This window comes from Geotrypetes seraphini, chromosome 11 (assembly GCF_902459505.1).
Source record: "Geotrypetes seraphini chromosome 11, aGeoSer1.1, whole genome shotgun sequence".
NCBI classification, from domain to species: domain Eukaryota; kingdom Metazoa; phylum Chordata; class Amphibia; order Gymnophiona; family Dermophiidae; genus Geotrypetes; species Geotrypetes seraphini.
In genome coordinates, this window is record NC_047094.1 from 130733305 (window position 1) to 130747888 (window position 14584).

At 42.7% G+C, this 14584-nt stretch overlaps 2 protein-coding genes across 3 annotated transcripts in view; both read right to left on the bottom strand.

The window, feature by feature from the left end:
• CDK5RAP1 (CDK5 regulatory subunit associated protein 1) overlaps positions 1–1084 on the bottom strand; it is a 43213-nt gene extending 42129 nt beyond the window's left edge. For both annotated transcript variants that reach the window (XM_033962569.1, XM_033962568.1), the window contains exon 1: positions 936–1084. The gene's annotated coding sequence lies outside the window, so the exon portion shown is untranslated. The remainder of the gene's footprint in view (positions 1–935) is intronic.
• Positions 1085–2055: 971 nt separating this feature from the next.
• The window catches only part of BPI (bactericidal permeability increasing protein), a 39451-nt gene continuing 26922 nt past the window's right edge, over positions 2056–14584 (bottom strand). Inside the window, exons 9-15 of the mRNA XM_033914891.1 lie at positions 14021–14080; positions 11260–11427; positions 10462–10529; positions 8896–8938; positions 6278–6341; positions 5691–5767; positions 2056–4376 (exon numbers count right to left, since the gene is read on the bottom strand). Coding sequence (XP_033770782.1) covers positions 4338–4376; positions 5691–5767; positions 6278–6341; positions 8896–8938; positions 10462–10529; positions 11260–11427; positions 14021–14080 — 519 coding nt within the window. The 3' untranslated portion in view covers positions 2056–4337. The remainder of the gene's footprint in view (positions 4377–5690; positions 5768–6277; positions 6342–8895; positions 8939–10461; positions 10530–11259; positions 11428–14020; positions 14081–14584) is intronic.

The following is a 14584-nucleotide window of genomic DNA, read 5'->3' on the forward strand; positions in this document are numbered from 1 at the left end:
ATTTTTTCTAGGCAACGCGCTGCTCCCTGAGATTTTCTCGTTGTAACACGCTGCTCCCAGCTATTTTCTCGGTGCAACGTGCTGCTCCCAGCGATTTTCTCTAGGCAACACGCTGCTCCCTGAGATTTTCTCAGTGCAACGCGCTGCTCCCAGTCATTTTCTCGGTGCAACGCGCTGCTCCCAGCCATTTTCTCGGTGCAACGTGCTGCTCCCAGCCATTTTCTCTAGGCAACGCGCTGCTCCCAGCGATTTTCTCAGTGCAACGCGCTGCTCCCAGCCATTTTCTCTAGGCAACGCACTGCTCCCAGTGATTTTCTCTAAGCAATGCGCTGCTTCCAGCGATTTTCTCTAGGCAACGTGCTGCTCCCAGCAATTTTTTCTGTGCAACGTGCTGCTCCCAGCAATTTTCTCTAGGCAACGTGCTGCTCCCAGCAATTTTCTCGGTGCAACGTGTTGCTCCCAGCCATTTTCTCGGTGCAACGCGCTGCTCCCAGCGATTTGCTCGGTGTAACATTCTGCTCCCAGCGATTTTATCGGTGCAACGCGCTGCTCCCAGCGATTTTTCTCTGATGTAATTTGGGGGGCGGAGTCTGCAAATGAAAAACCATGAATAACCAAAACCGTGATTGGGGAAACCACAAACACGGAGGGGGAAGTGTATACGGGGTTCCGGAATCTTGTTACTCTTAAGGATGCCAGAATGTTGTTGCTATTTGGGTTTCTGGTCAGCTACTTGTCACCTGGATTGGTCACTGTTGGAAACAGGAGACCGAGCTAGATGGACCATTAGTCTGACCTTGGACGGCTATTGGCTATTCTTAGGTGTTTATGTGAAGGAGGAGGCATAAAATCCAGTTTGAGCAAAGACAAGTAAACAAGAGGAGTGCCAGCACTCTCCTTTAAGTATGAAGCACGGCAGAGACTCTCTCCCTTACCTTCCACCCGCCACCGGCGAGTTTTCTTCTGTAGACAGGCAGCAAGAAGTAGGTTCCGCGCACTGTCTGACGTCACTACAGCGCGTCGGCAGACAACAAAAGCCCGCTCGCGTGAGGCAACATCGAACGCTTGAACGTCATCAAGAGCAGCGTCGCCTCCTCTTTTTTTCCACCCCCTATTTAGCACTCTGAAGCCTCACTCTGGTGTCCCAATAGCTTCTGTCAGTTGATCCTTAGCCTCATTCTGGTGCTCCAATAGCTTACCTCAATATTATTCAAGCCTCATTACGGTGCTCCAATAACATGGTTTTTGTGCGTTTCAGGCCTCACTTTGGTGTGATCACCTACTATGGGTTTTATGATGAGTAGTTTCTTTTTTTACGACTGCAGACAGTTCTTATGTTCTTTCTCAAGTGTTGCTGCATGTTCTTTATATGTAGATTAGTTTTATGCACGGGTTTATTTTGCTTTAAAATATACTGTATAATAGAAACAAGTACTGGAAAGCACAAGGCTGACTTTTTGTGCAATACCCACTACCAAAGTGGCAAGACAGGGGCTTATAACAGAAGTGTCATAGGAGTCAGCTCTGTAGGTACTTGAGCACCCCCAATATTGAGGAAACTCGGACTGCGTCCAAAGAGGGGTAATTTCCTTTGGGTTTAGCTGGCTGCCATGAGTGTTCTGGCTTTGCTTGTTATTTGGTGTTCCTGCAAAAGCTTCCACTGGCCTTTTTTTCAACAGAAGATAGAAAGCATGAAAGAGCTGAAAGCATAAGCACATATTTGCTTTTTTAGTAGCTAGGAAACAGATTTTTTTAGCCTGGCCGTTCTCTGGAAAATGCACATTGCCTCCCTGGGGTCTTTACTCCAGGAGTCTGTGAGCACAGCTAGCAAAACCATTAGGCAAGACTAGGCATGTCGCCTAGGGCAGCAGCTGTAATCAAAGCAAAACAATAGATCCTGCCAGCCACATAACCTGAAAGAACGATTAGTGTGTACTTTTAACTGCAGTGGGTAAATTTCAATAGCCTATTTACCTGAGTAAATGGCTGTCAATATTTTTTTGAGCATGTGTGAAGAACTAAGGCTGGTACTTGGCTTTGTCCCATATAAGGAAGTTTGGTTTAGAATGCTTTTATTTATTTATTTAAACAATTTATATCCCGCTTATCCTACAATTCTAGGTGGGTAACAAAAACCATACATATTCTGTAAACATACAACATCATAAAGCATATGCCGGTAAAACACCTAAATCTTAGCGCAGTCCTGCAAGTGCACATAAAAATGAAAGACTAAAATACTTAAAAACAAATGATCACAATAAAAGCAAATTAAAAACGAACTTTGTCCCCAAACTCTTGAGTTTCGCTTAGCACGTCTTCAGGAGGATGAACAAATGGGTAGGAGGGCTAGTGCATCAGGACAAACTGGGACTGTAATGGTGTGATGATGGTCGAAGGGAGCGACCTCTGCTTATGACACTATTTAAGCACATAAGTTTGCGGATCTGAGCACTTTACACACTTTAGAAATCAGTGTGTCCCGATGCACTAGTCTTGCTACCCATTAGTTCACACCCTCCTGATAATACGCTAAATGAAACTCGAGTTGAGGGTTTGGGGGCAAGGCTTATGATTGGGATTACTCAGATCATTTAAGTTAAGCCTTCCTCTTGTTATTATTCAGCCATGATTTAATAGCTAGGATGTCTGTCTAGGCTGCAGCTGAAATTAGGTGGGTTTTTTTATTTTTATTTATTTATTATTCAATTTTCTATACCATTCTCCCAGGGGAGCTCAGAACGGTTTACATGCATTTATTCAGGTACTCAAGCAGTTTTCCCTCTCTGTCCCGGCGGGCTCACAATCTATCTAACGTACCTGGAGCAATGGGGGGGGGGATTAAGTGACTTGCCCAGGGTCACAAGGAGCAGCGTGGGTTTGAACCCACAACCTCAGGTGCTGAGGCTGTAGCTTTAACCACTGCGCCACACTCTAAAAGACCAAATCCAAGCCAGCAAGATTTTAATGTATTATATTCAACTGTATATATGCAGTTTTTTTAATGCTATTTTGTAAACCGCGTAGAACTTAATGGTATTGTGGTTTAGAAATAAATTTTTATGTTATGTTATATGCTACATTGGCACTCGGGGTCAATTGACAAAATCTAGCCAGAAAGTGTTGAAAGATACTTATTCCCAACCCCAGGAAAACCCACAGTTTCAACGGCTAAAGTTTATTTGAAATTATCACATACCTTTTTTCAGTAGAAGCTCAAGGTGAGTTACATGCAAGCACACTAAGTATTTCTCTGTCCCCAGAGGGCTCTCAATTTAAGTTTGTACCTGAGATAATGGAGGGTTAAGTAACTTACCCAAAATTATGCAATGGCATTTGAACTGGGCTTCTCTTTTATCGGCCTTGTGCTCTAATCACTAGGCTACTCCTAGTACTCCTAGGCTTACTGAAATTTGGTTCAGCCAGTTGCACTTAGGGGTTGGGGAAAGAAGGATGAGCTTTATAGTTCCATCCGAATGATATGCAGCCACTGGCTATATTCCCAGATATTCAATCTTAGTACATGTCCGGACACCAGCATTAAATGTCTGGTTATAAGTTGACCACTAAAGCTTATGCCCTTAACCTCATAAGCTGAACTTCTTAAAGATAGATTATGTGGCCCAAGCTGTTATCTAATGCGATTAAGGGCTGAATATCAGCATGTAACTGCATAAGCGCCAACTCCGCCCTCGGAACATCCACAAGTAAGGCGCTAATGGCAGTGGCATAGTAAGGGGGTAGACCACCCTGGGTGCCATCTAGGTAGGGGGCGCCACCATCTCTCCACCACCATGCTCACGCCCTCCCTTCCCCACCCCCGTACCTCTTTAAATTTTCACCAGCACGAGCAACTTCTCTGACCTGCTGCTCACACCAGCCTGGCTCCCCTCTGACATCACTTCCTGGTCATGGGGCTAGGAAGTGACATCAGAGGGAAAGCCAACACTGGCATGAGCAGCAGGTTGGGGAGGAATGGAGATTGCGAGTGTGGCGTGGGGGTGGAAGGGAGGGCGCGGGGGCGCTGCTGCTCCTGGCACCTCCTACACTCACTATTCCACTGACTGATGGCATTTCTGTAGCAGCCCTAGCCAGTTAAGTGCCGTTGAATAGTCACAGTTTAACCATGAACAAGTGATTTAAGCTTGTGAATTTATGAAGCTAGAAGAGTACATGTGAATACCAAAGGCATGAGTTGCTCTAAGTTAATACAGAAGGGCATAAGAGGTGTATTCGCCAGATAAGCAAGTAAAGGAAGCAATCAATGCCATTAAAGATAAGCATTTTTCTTCCTTCTTTCTGGTGTATCGGTTGCATAAAACTTCTCCTAAAGATCTTCATCCATAGTTGACATTCGCTCCAAGTTGTAGGAAATCCTACAGCAAATAAAGAATATAAAATTAACAGTTTGTAAATCTTAATAAATTGTTTCAGCTGTCCCTTTAAATGTTATACTGCAACAAAGCAATAAAATGTAATTTTATTTAGTTCAATTCATTTTTTATAGTTTATTTATTTAAAAAACTTACGGCCTCTTTTACAAAGCCGCGCAGCTACAGCCCCGAAGCCCTTTAAATCTCTATGGGCTTCGGGGCCGTTAGCGCGGCTTTGTAAAAGAGACCGTTAATATGCCGCCTTGAGTCAAGAGTAGTTTCCAAATAAACATACATAGATCCAAAACAATACAAACCATTCTTCAAAATAATATCAACACATATGGAAATAAAACCTACAAATTCTTCAGTAGCATATTTGAAAAATGTTACTAAAGGCGGAATACTGGACTAGATGGACCAGTAAGGCCACTGGTTACGTTCTTAGGTTCTTATGTTCACTTATATTTTTATCTTGGAGCTGAATGAGGTGCTTCTGAGGAGGCTCTTGTAATTGCTTGTTATTTATGAATATTTGTAATGATTAATATGTGTACTTTTGTGACTCACCTTGTTAAAGGTGGGCTATAAGTAAATAAACCATATTGAATAGACAATGAAAATTGGTAGATTTCATTTTCTTTACCAAAGAAAATTTCAGTTGGGAAAAAATTTCCTGTTTGATTTTTTTTGAAAGTGGATTATGCAATAAAATCACCAGAGTAATCAAATACTGGGGAATCTTGAAAACTGTGACTCCTAATTTACCCCTTCCTAAGGTGTAGCGTGGGTTTTGTCGTCGGCAGCAACGGTGACTGCTCCGACGCTCGTAGGAATTCTGTGAGTGTCGGAGCTAAAACCCGCACTATGCCTTAGTAAAGGAGGGAGTTCAATTTTAAACTAGCTTCCAAAAGCAGCCAATGAAGTGTAAAATGTATGAACAATTGCTCACATGCTCCGCTTAGAGGGAACCTGTGGGGAGTGGGGTAGAGATTCTTGGTTGGGGGGTTGCTTAAAGGGGGAAACCTCGGGGATGGAGGCCAGAAAGGAGTGGGCATGAAATCCCAGGAGAGCTGTTATAAAAGCCCTGTTCCACACTTAAGACAGGTTTTAAATGCGGAAAAAAAAAAACCCTATAAAACTACTCATAAAGTGACCCTAGAAGCAGAGAGAGGGAGAAGAGCACACACTGAATAAGACCTGTGATAGCAGAGCAGTAAAGGGAACCAAAGAGCAAATTGAGTTGGCATAAAACTCCTTGTCTGGCAGGACCTTTGTTATTTCTCTCTCAGCGGTAGGGGAAGGGGGGTCACTGACCTGTTGAGGCTTTAGAATAAGATCAGTCAGTACCAGATGATCCAGCACTGGAAGGGGGTATCCTCTTCCCAGTTTATCTGCAAAACAAAGTCATTAAAAAAATGAGATATGAAGAATGAAAAAAGGATAGGCTAATTTACTGCATATCAGTTCAGGCAATAAATTCCTTTGCATCCTCATGCCAGTGGCTTAATAATATACAGTACATTTGCAGTCATAAAAGTAATGCCTATGTTGGATTAGCATTATCTCCCAAATTCTATAAATGGTTCTGGCATGTAACTAGAGATAAGTAGTAATAATTGGATTAATAAGCACTTTGGGCCAATTCTAACTTACCCCCCCCCCCGCCCCCTTTACAAAACCGTAGCGCAGATTTTAGCGCTGACTGCGACTATGACAGCTAAACGCGCTAAACGCCAATGCGTGCATGTTATCCTATGGACGCGTTAACGGTTAGCGGGCGTGTTGATTTAGCACGCGCTAAATCCACGCTAAAACGCTTAGCGCGCCTTTGTAAAAGGGGGCCCGAGAAAGTTGGGAATCGGTCCGTACTCCTGGACCTCTTCCTTGATTTGGTCTCCTACCATTAATTTCAGGCAGAAGGATGTGCGAGACGTAATAATTCACTGCAACATCCAACACAGCCACCTGCAAAGAAGCAAAAGAATAAATTAGAATTACAATGAAATATACTGATTGCCTTTTAGTTTTTCTCTGCGCTAAAAAGTGGCCTGCGCCATGGGTTTCCCGCGTGCTGAGGCCACTTTTAGGCGCAGCTGTGAAATGTTTACATTTCCTATTTTCCCCGTTAATGGCTAAGTGCTAATTTCCCAATTGGTATGTGACCATTAGCGTGGGAGCCCTTACCGACACCTATTTTCTCCACGCTAATTGGTTAGCGCACAGCGATGCAGCTGCGCTAACCGAGTAGTGCTCTTCATACCTACTCTTTGCTCCTGAACACGCCCCAGCGCTAAAAAAAATTTTAAAAAAGCATTCTTTAGCGCATGGGAAGTACGCACCAATCTTAAAACTACCGGAGGTCGCCTGAGTGTGCCCTGTGACAGCGCTTTTTAACCTGCAGTAAGCACGCATTAGAACTTACCGCAGCTTAAATCTCGTAAAAGGCCCCCTTAATGACTTGCGCTTCATGTTTGGATAGTCAGTAGAGAAAGTTTCCACTGGAAAATCTCTCTCTTTGTGATAAAAACATGAATTAATTTGTATACTTCAATTGCGCATATGTTCATCCAATGTGACCCTTGGTAAATTTTGGATATCTAACATAAGGTACAGTATATACAAATATAACAAACAGACCAACAAGTTAAAGTAAGAATAACAAGTTGAAACGACAGTAAAACAAGCTAGCTATTTATATCAATCATCTTATCACTCCCCTAACCTTTGGAAAAGAGCCAAGATTTTATTTCCAGAAGTCTTGGGAGGGGGGATAGTTATCACTGTGGGCTACCATTAAGATGGGCTATTTTATTTACCACAGTAGTTTATTTTTAAATAGAAAAAAAATATTCAGAGAAAGCAGGAATAAATGCTAAAACATAAGAATATCCATACTGGGTCAAGCCCAGTAGCCCGTCCTCACTCTGGCCAATCCAGGTCACTAGTACCTGGCCAAAACCCAAAGAGTAGCAACATTCCAGCACCTCAAAGATTAGCAAGATTCCGGAACCCCAATGAGAGCTGAGCTTGTGATGTCATAATTCCTCATCCCACAGTGCCTCCGAGCCAACCTCATCAGTGATGCTACAATGGCTTAATTGTCCTATACTTGGCTCATGTAAGAACATAAGAATAGCCATACTGGGTCATCAAGCCCAGTAGCCCAGGTCACTAGTACCTAGCCCAATCCAGGTCACTAGTACCTAGCAAAAACCAAAAGAGTAGTTATAAAAGCTGTTCCACTTCCCTGTAGACTAACCAACCGACTAGTGCATCTACAAACCCAAAACCAAATACAGATACATAGGTCTAGCACTCCAAACAGAAGCAACTCCCCACATAGGGCTACAGCAATTCTAATCATAGGGAGATCAAACTGTATGAAATACCAAAATATTTTGGCGAATAAAAGCACAAAGGCATTTTAAAAAAAACCTTAAATCTCTATTGGGTAATAAATTTACAAACTAGTGTCCCAAAATGGTGAAACATTCATCAAAAACAATAGATAGGAGCACTATAAACGTAAGATCACTTTATAAATTTCCTGAAGGAGCTCAGAACCATAAGATGGTGTGGAAAACACAACCAGGATAGAAACCTGATCGGTGTTTCAAATGTCTATCATTGCTCCGTTTTTTATAAAGTTGTTTCATATACACTTCCCCCTCCCCATTCGCGGTTTCCCTACTCGCATGTCACATAATCATGATTTTTTGGGGGGTGGGTGTGTTGTGCAGGATAGCTGGGTGAGTCATTTGGGCTTTGTGTTCCATTTTGTGCAGGCCTTGTTGTTCGGGACAGTCACTCCGCTGTAGACACAGAGGCACTGGCGGCACGGGAATGAGGGAGCAATTGTTTTCTGGCCGTTTGAGTTCGGGCATCGGGCGTGGACCTGTCCGTAGTAGTGCGCAGAAGCTGAATTCCGGCCTGCGGGATAGTGCGCTTTGCCGGTTGGGAGTGCTGGTTTTCGGGGCCGGAGCAATCTTCCTACACTCCTGCCCCATGCAAATAGCCATTAGGAAATGGCTGTGGGGAGTTCCCGTAGCCTCTCGAGAGACTACGGGAACTCCCCACAGCCATTTCCTAATGGCTATCTGCACGGGGCAGGAGCGTAGGAAGATCGCTCCTACCCCAAAAACCAGCTAGACCACCAGTTAAGGCCGGGATGCCAGGGGAAGGCGGAAGGGAATCGGGGGTGGCTCAGAGCCGGATATTTACGTTTTTTCGCCATTCGCGGTCCGGCTCTGCCCCTATCCCCCGCGAATGAGGGAGAAGTGTAGCGTGAAAAATTTTTTTTGAATAAAAGTGCAAAAATGTTTCTGAACTTGCTAGAAATAATAATTCACAACAGCTTTCTTATATATATATGTATAAACTTTGACTTAACTTTTTTTTGAAAAACTCAAAGCATGTAAGAGTTATCTTGCTGAGATAGAATCTTGTCTTGCTTGTCCGGCTTTAAGATTAAAAAAAAATAATAATAGAAATGTGATGTGAAAATGCATAAAGAACTCACTGAGAATGTTCCAACATCAGAGTGCTTCAGGGTCATCAATAGCCTAATGGAAACAAGAGGAAGGGAGAATGATGAGAGATCCCTTAAAAGAGTCTACGTTGCTTTGATCTTTCAGACAGAGAGAAAGTGGGTTTTCAGGATATCCGCAATGAATATTCATGAGTTATATTTGCATAGAGTTAAGGCAGTGCATGCAAAACTCTCTCATTGTGGATATCCTGAAAGCGTGATAGGACTAAGTGTGCCACAAGGACTGGGTTGGAAAAGGTTGGCATGGAAGCACACAGCAGGAAGGATCGAAAAGGAATCTTTTTTTTACAACCAAGATGAAAACGTTAGTTTGGACCATACCCAAAGAAGACCATCTCATGGTATGAGTCAACATGAAAGATATTTCTTCAATGACACATCAGAACAGTGTTGGGCTGCGATCGAACATAAGTCAACATGAAAGATATTTCTTCATAGCATAAGAACATAAGCATTGCCTCTGCCGGGTCAGACCAGGGGTCCATCGTGCCCGGCAGTCCGCTCCCGCGGCGGCCCTCCAGGTCCATGACCTGAAAGTGTTCCCTACCTAACCTAAAATGTCCATACCCTATTTGCTCAGTGTCCTGTGAGGTAAACCTCTATCTGTACCCTGTTATTCCCTTCGCTTCCAGGAAGTCATCCAGTCCCTTTTTGAACCCCAGAATTGTACTCTGGCTTATCACCTCATCAGAACAGTGTTGGGCTGCGATCGAATGTTTGGTGGACTAGATCATTGCTTCTGAACACTTTGCAGAAAACGCACCTAGCCAGTTGGATTTTCAGGATTGCCACAATAAATATATAAATCTACCTTGTGCATATTCATAGTGGTAATTCTGAATGCCCGATTGGTTAAGTGTGGCTCCAGGAGAGGTTTGAGAACCATTAGACTAGATCAACCCTTCCTGTTTGACAAGTTTCAGAAGATCCTGTTGGCTCTAACTCAAGAGTATCCGAATGAGATCCTCATCAACTTGCCAGTCCCTGCTGAAAATAATTTTCTTCCAGTGGGACTTGTGTTTTAATGACCACTTGGCTCAGTACCATGACTTAGAGCATGTGCTTAAGAGCATAAGAAGAAGAACATAAGAATTGGCATACTGGGACAGACCGAAGTTCCATAAAACCCAGTATCCTGTTTCCAACAGTGGCCAACCCAGGTCCCAAGTACCAGACAGAAACCCAAAGAGTAGCAACATTCCAGAGCTGAGATTGTGAAGTCATACTGTCTCATTCCACCAATGACTAAGAGCCAACCAGCCTCATCAGTGATGTCACAATGGCATGATTGTCCTATACTTGACTCACATAAGAATTGGCATACTGGAACAGACCGAAGGTCCATCAAGTCCAGTATCCTGTTTCCAATAATGGCCAACCCAGGTCCCAAGCACCCAGCTAGATCTGAAGCAGCAAAACAGATTCCATGCTGCTTATTCTAGGAATAAGCAGTGGATTTCCCCAAGCCCTCTCAACAATGTCCCATGGACTTCTCTTTTACATGCCAGCATCTTCCACTAATTTATGACTTCATACCTGCTCAGTGCCAGGTTCCCAATTATCCTTGTAGAGTTCACCGCAATCTTGGCCGTAACACCAGTTGTCTAGGGATAACCAGGAAAAGGATAAAATGTCCAGCATTCTGGATTTCTGAATGTCATTTTAAAAGTCATCATTTAAAATCCATTTGAGCGTTTCATTAAAAGGTAGGTTTGAAAGACGCCTTTACTTAGCACAGTTAAAAGCAAGTCAGTTCTATATAATTTAACTGTGTAATTTCTGTCAGAGAAGTAACTTACAGAGAATAGGGGTGTGAACAGGTTTTATCTCTTGTTTTGTTTACTATTATTGGGGGGGGGATCATTTTTCTTTATTTTTCCCCTCTTTTACTAATCCGTGATAGTGATTATTAGCGCAGGGAGCCACGCTGAATGCTCCATGCTGCTCCCGACACTCTTATGAACTCCACGAGTGTTGGGAGCATTCAGCGTGGCTCCCTACACTAATAACCGTAAAAGGAGGAAAAAAATTAAGAAAAATGACCAACCCCCCCCCCCACACACACACACACACACAATTATAGTAAGAGGGATTGTTTGCCAGTGGGATTTTAATTTTGCTACAATATGAAGTCCTACCCAGTCCAATATTAAAAAAAAAAAAGAAAAAACAGAGGCAAGTGCTACAGGACCAAAGGACACCGAAAAGTAGCACCAGGTCAGCCTCGTTGATGCTTTTATGAAATGGTTCTCTACCTACACAACCAATATAAAGTTCTTTTCTAGGTAATGACCTAATCGATTGCAAATATGCGGAAGAAAAATGACAACTAACCACGCTGAGAAGAAAGAGCGGCGCCAGAGAGGAGTTGGGCAGGAGGGCAAATGCCTGGATGTCCAAGGTAGGGGTGACGGTCAGGTTTCCAGGGGTGATTTTCAGGAAGGGAGCAGAAGGTGATGACATCATCAGTTTCATTAGCATGTTCGGGAACATCTTCTGTACCTGAAAAGAGCCCAAGGGAAGAGTGGCTATAATGTCATTTAAATTCTGCATCTCCATACAAAGTCTGATACAGATTGCAGATTATTATTTATTTAGGGGTCCTTTTACTAAGGCGCGCTAATCGGTTTAGCACGCACTAATCAATTTAGCGCGCGCTAATCTTTAGTGCACGCTGAATCAGTTAGCGCTTGTTAATCGGTTAGTGCGTCTCCATACAAAGTCTGATACAGATTACAGGTTATTATTTATTTAGGGGTCCTTTTACTAAGGCGCACTAATCAATTTAGCGCACGCTAATCTTTAGTGCACGCTAAATCAGTTAGCACTTGTTAATTGGTTAGTGCGTCTCCATACAAAGTCTGATACAGATTACAGGTTATTGTTTATTTAGGGGTCCTTTTACTAAGGTGCGCTAATCGGTTTAGCATGCACTAATCAGTTTAGCGCGCGCTAATCTTTAGTGCACGCTAAATCAGTTAGCGCTTGTAAAATCGGTTAGTGCGTCTCCATAAAAAGTCTGATACAGATTGCAGATTATTATTTATTTAGGGGTCCTTTTACTAAGGCGCGCTAATCGGTTTAGCACGCACTAATCAATTTAGCGCGCGCTAATCTTTAGTGCACGCTAAATCAGTTAGCGCTTGTTAATCGGTTAGTGCGTCTCCATACAAAGTCTGATACAGATTACAGGTTATTATTTATTTAGGGGTCCTTTTACTAAGGCGCACTAATAAATTTAGCACACGCTAATCTTTAGTGCACGCTAAATCAGTTAGCACTTGTTAATCGGTTAGTGCGTCTCCATACAAAGTCTGATACAGATTACAGGTTATTGTTTATTTAGGGGTCCTTTTACTAAGGTGCGCTAATCGGTTTAGCATGCACTAATCAGTTTAGCGCGCGCTAATCTTTAGTGCACGCTAAATCAGTTAGCGCTTGTAAAATCGGTTAGTGCGTCTCCATACAAAGTCTGATACAGATTACAGGTTATTATTTATTTAGGGGTCCTTTTACTAAGGCGCACTAATAAATTTAGCACACGCTAATCTTTAGTGCACGCTAAATCAGTTAGCACTTGTTAATCGGTTAGTGCATCTCCATACAAAGTCTGATACAGATTGCAGATTATTATTTATTTAGGGGTCCTTTTACTAAGGCGCACTAATCGGTTTAGCACGCACTAATCAATTTAGCGCGCGCTAATCTTTAGTGCACGCTAAATCAGTTAGCGCTTGTTAATCGGTTAGTGCATCTCCATACAAAGTCTGATACAGATTACAGGTTATTATTTATTTAGGGGTCCTTTTACTAAGGCGCACTAATAAATTTAGCACACGCTAATCTTTAGTGCACGCTAAATCAGTTAGCACTTGTTAATCGGTTAGTGCGTCTCCATACAAAGTCTGATACAGATTACAGGTTATTGTTTATTTAGGGGTCCTTTTACTAAGGTGCGCTAATCGGTTTAGCATGCACTAATCAGTTTAGCGCACGCTAATCTTTAGTGCACGCTAAATCAGTTAGCGCTTGTTAATCGGTTAGTGCGTCTCCATAAAAAGTCTGATACAGATTACAGGTTATTATTTATTTAGGGGTCCTTTTACTAAGGCGCACTAATCAATTTAGCGCGCGCTAATCTTTAGTGCACGCTAAATCAGTTAGCACTTGTTAATCGGTTAGTGCGTCTCCATACAAAGTCTGATACAGATTACAGGTTATTGTTTATTTAGGGATCCTTTTACTAAGGCGCACTAATCAATTTAGCGCGCGCTAATCTTTAGTGCACGCTAAATCAGTTAGTGCATGTTAATCGGTTAGTGCGCCTTAGTAGAAGGACCCCTTATTTATTTACTTTAACAATTTTTGAATTGTTTAAAACTAAGGAGTCCTTTTACTAAGGCGCATTAACTGATTTATTAGAGCAGTGGTTCCCAACCCTGTCCTGGAGGATCACAGGCCAGTCAGGTTTTCAGGATAGCCCTATTGAATATGCATGGGACAGATTTGCATGCCTGTCACCTCCATTATATACAGATCTCTCTCAAGCATATTCACTAGGGTTATCCTGAAAACCCGACTGGCTGGTGATCCTCCGGGACCGGGTTGGGAACCACTGCATTAGACTGTAAACCAGTGGGAGTTTGGTTACAGTAAAACAGTATGAAATATGATGTTTCATTGCAGTTTAGTGAATTGGTCTGTTATTAAGTATTTGATTAATCGCTTATTCCACATTCTAAGCGATGTAGAAAATATTAAAATATTAAATGACAATAATTAAAGGGAAACAGACAATGTAAATATGACTCACAAGACAAACGAATGACACAAGAGGAAGAGCAGAGGAAAAGAAATACAAGTTTAAAAGATAGTAAAGGAAACATATAAGGGGAAAACAACAACAGGGAAGGGGAGAATAATAAGAAACAGAGAATTTAAAGCCCGGGGCTCAGTAGAGAACCCTAATCTAATCCTCCATTCTAGTTTGATTAGCTCCTTTGGGGGTGGACAGGGCTGGGTGGCTTTTCTGTCCCCGTGCAAACAAGGCCCATGCTAACTCCTTTGGTCTGCTAAGCTCTCATGTGGCACTCACCTGGGGTATCAAAGTCCCAAAGGTGGAGGTGTTCAGTCGCATCTGGAAATCCTTGGGAATCTGCAGCACAGGAAAACAATTAGAGAGGGGCATTGGGCGATTGGCAGCCATTTTTTTTTTTTTTACGCAGTCGCTGATAGCGGCGACGTTTACAGAATCCGTCCCATCCCATAGTTTGAAAACTGCCCCTTGAGCTTGTTTTATTAAGGCAAAAAAAATAAATTAACCAGCATGCAAATATTAAACTGTTGGAAAATCATTACATTGGTGTCTTGTTGAAAACTGCCATTAAGGGGTCCTTTTATTAAGGCGCGCTAATTGATTTAGCGTGCTAAATGCTAAGGCTCCCATTCTACTCTATTCTAAAGATTAGCGTGTGCTAAATCGGTTAGCACGCCTTAATAAAAGGCTCCCTAAGTAATCCTGTTAGCTAGCACATCACTACTACACTTACCCCCCTCTTTTACCAAGGTGCGCTAACCGACTAGCTCTCGCTAAATGCTAATGCATCCATAGACCAACATGCACGCGTTAGCATTTAGCATGCGCTAAATCGATTAGTGC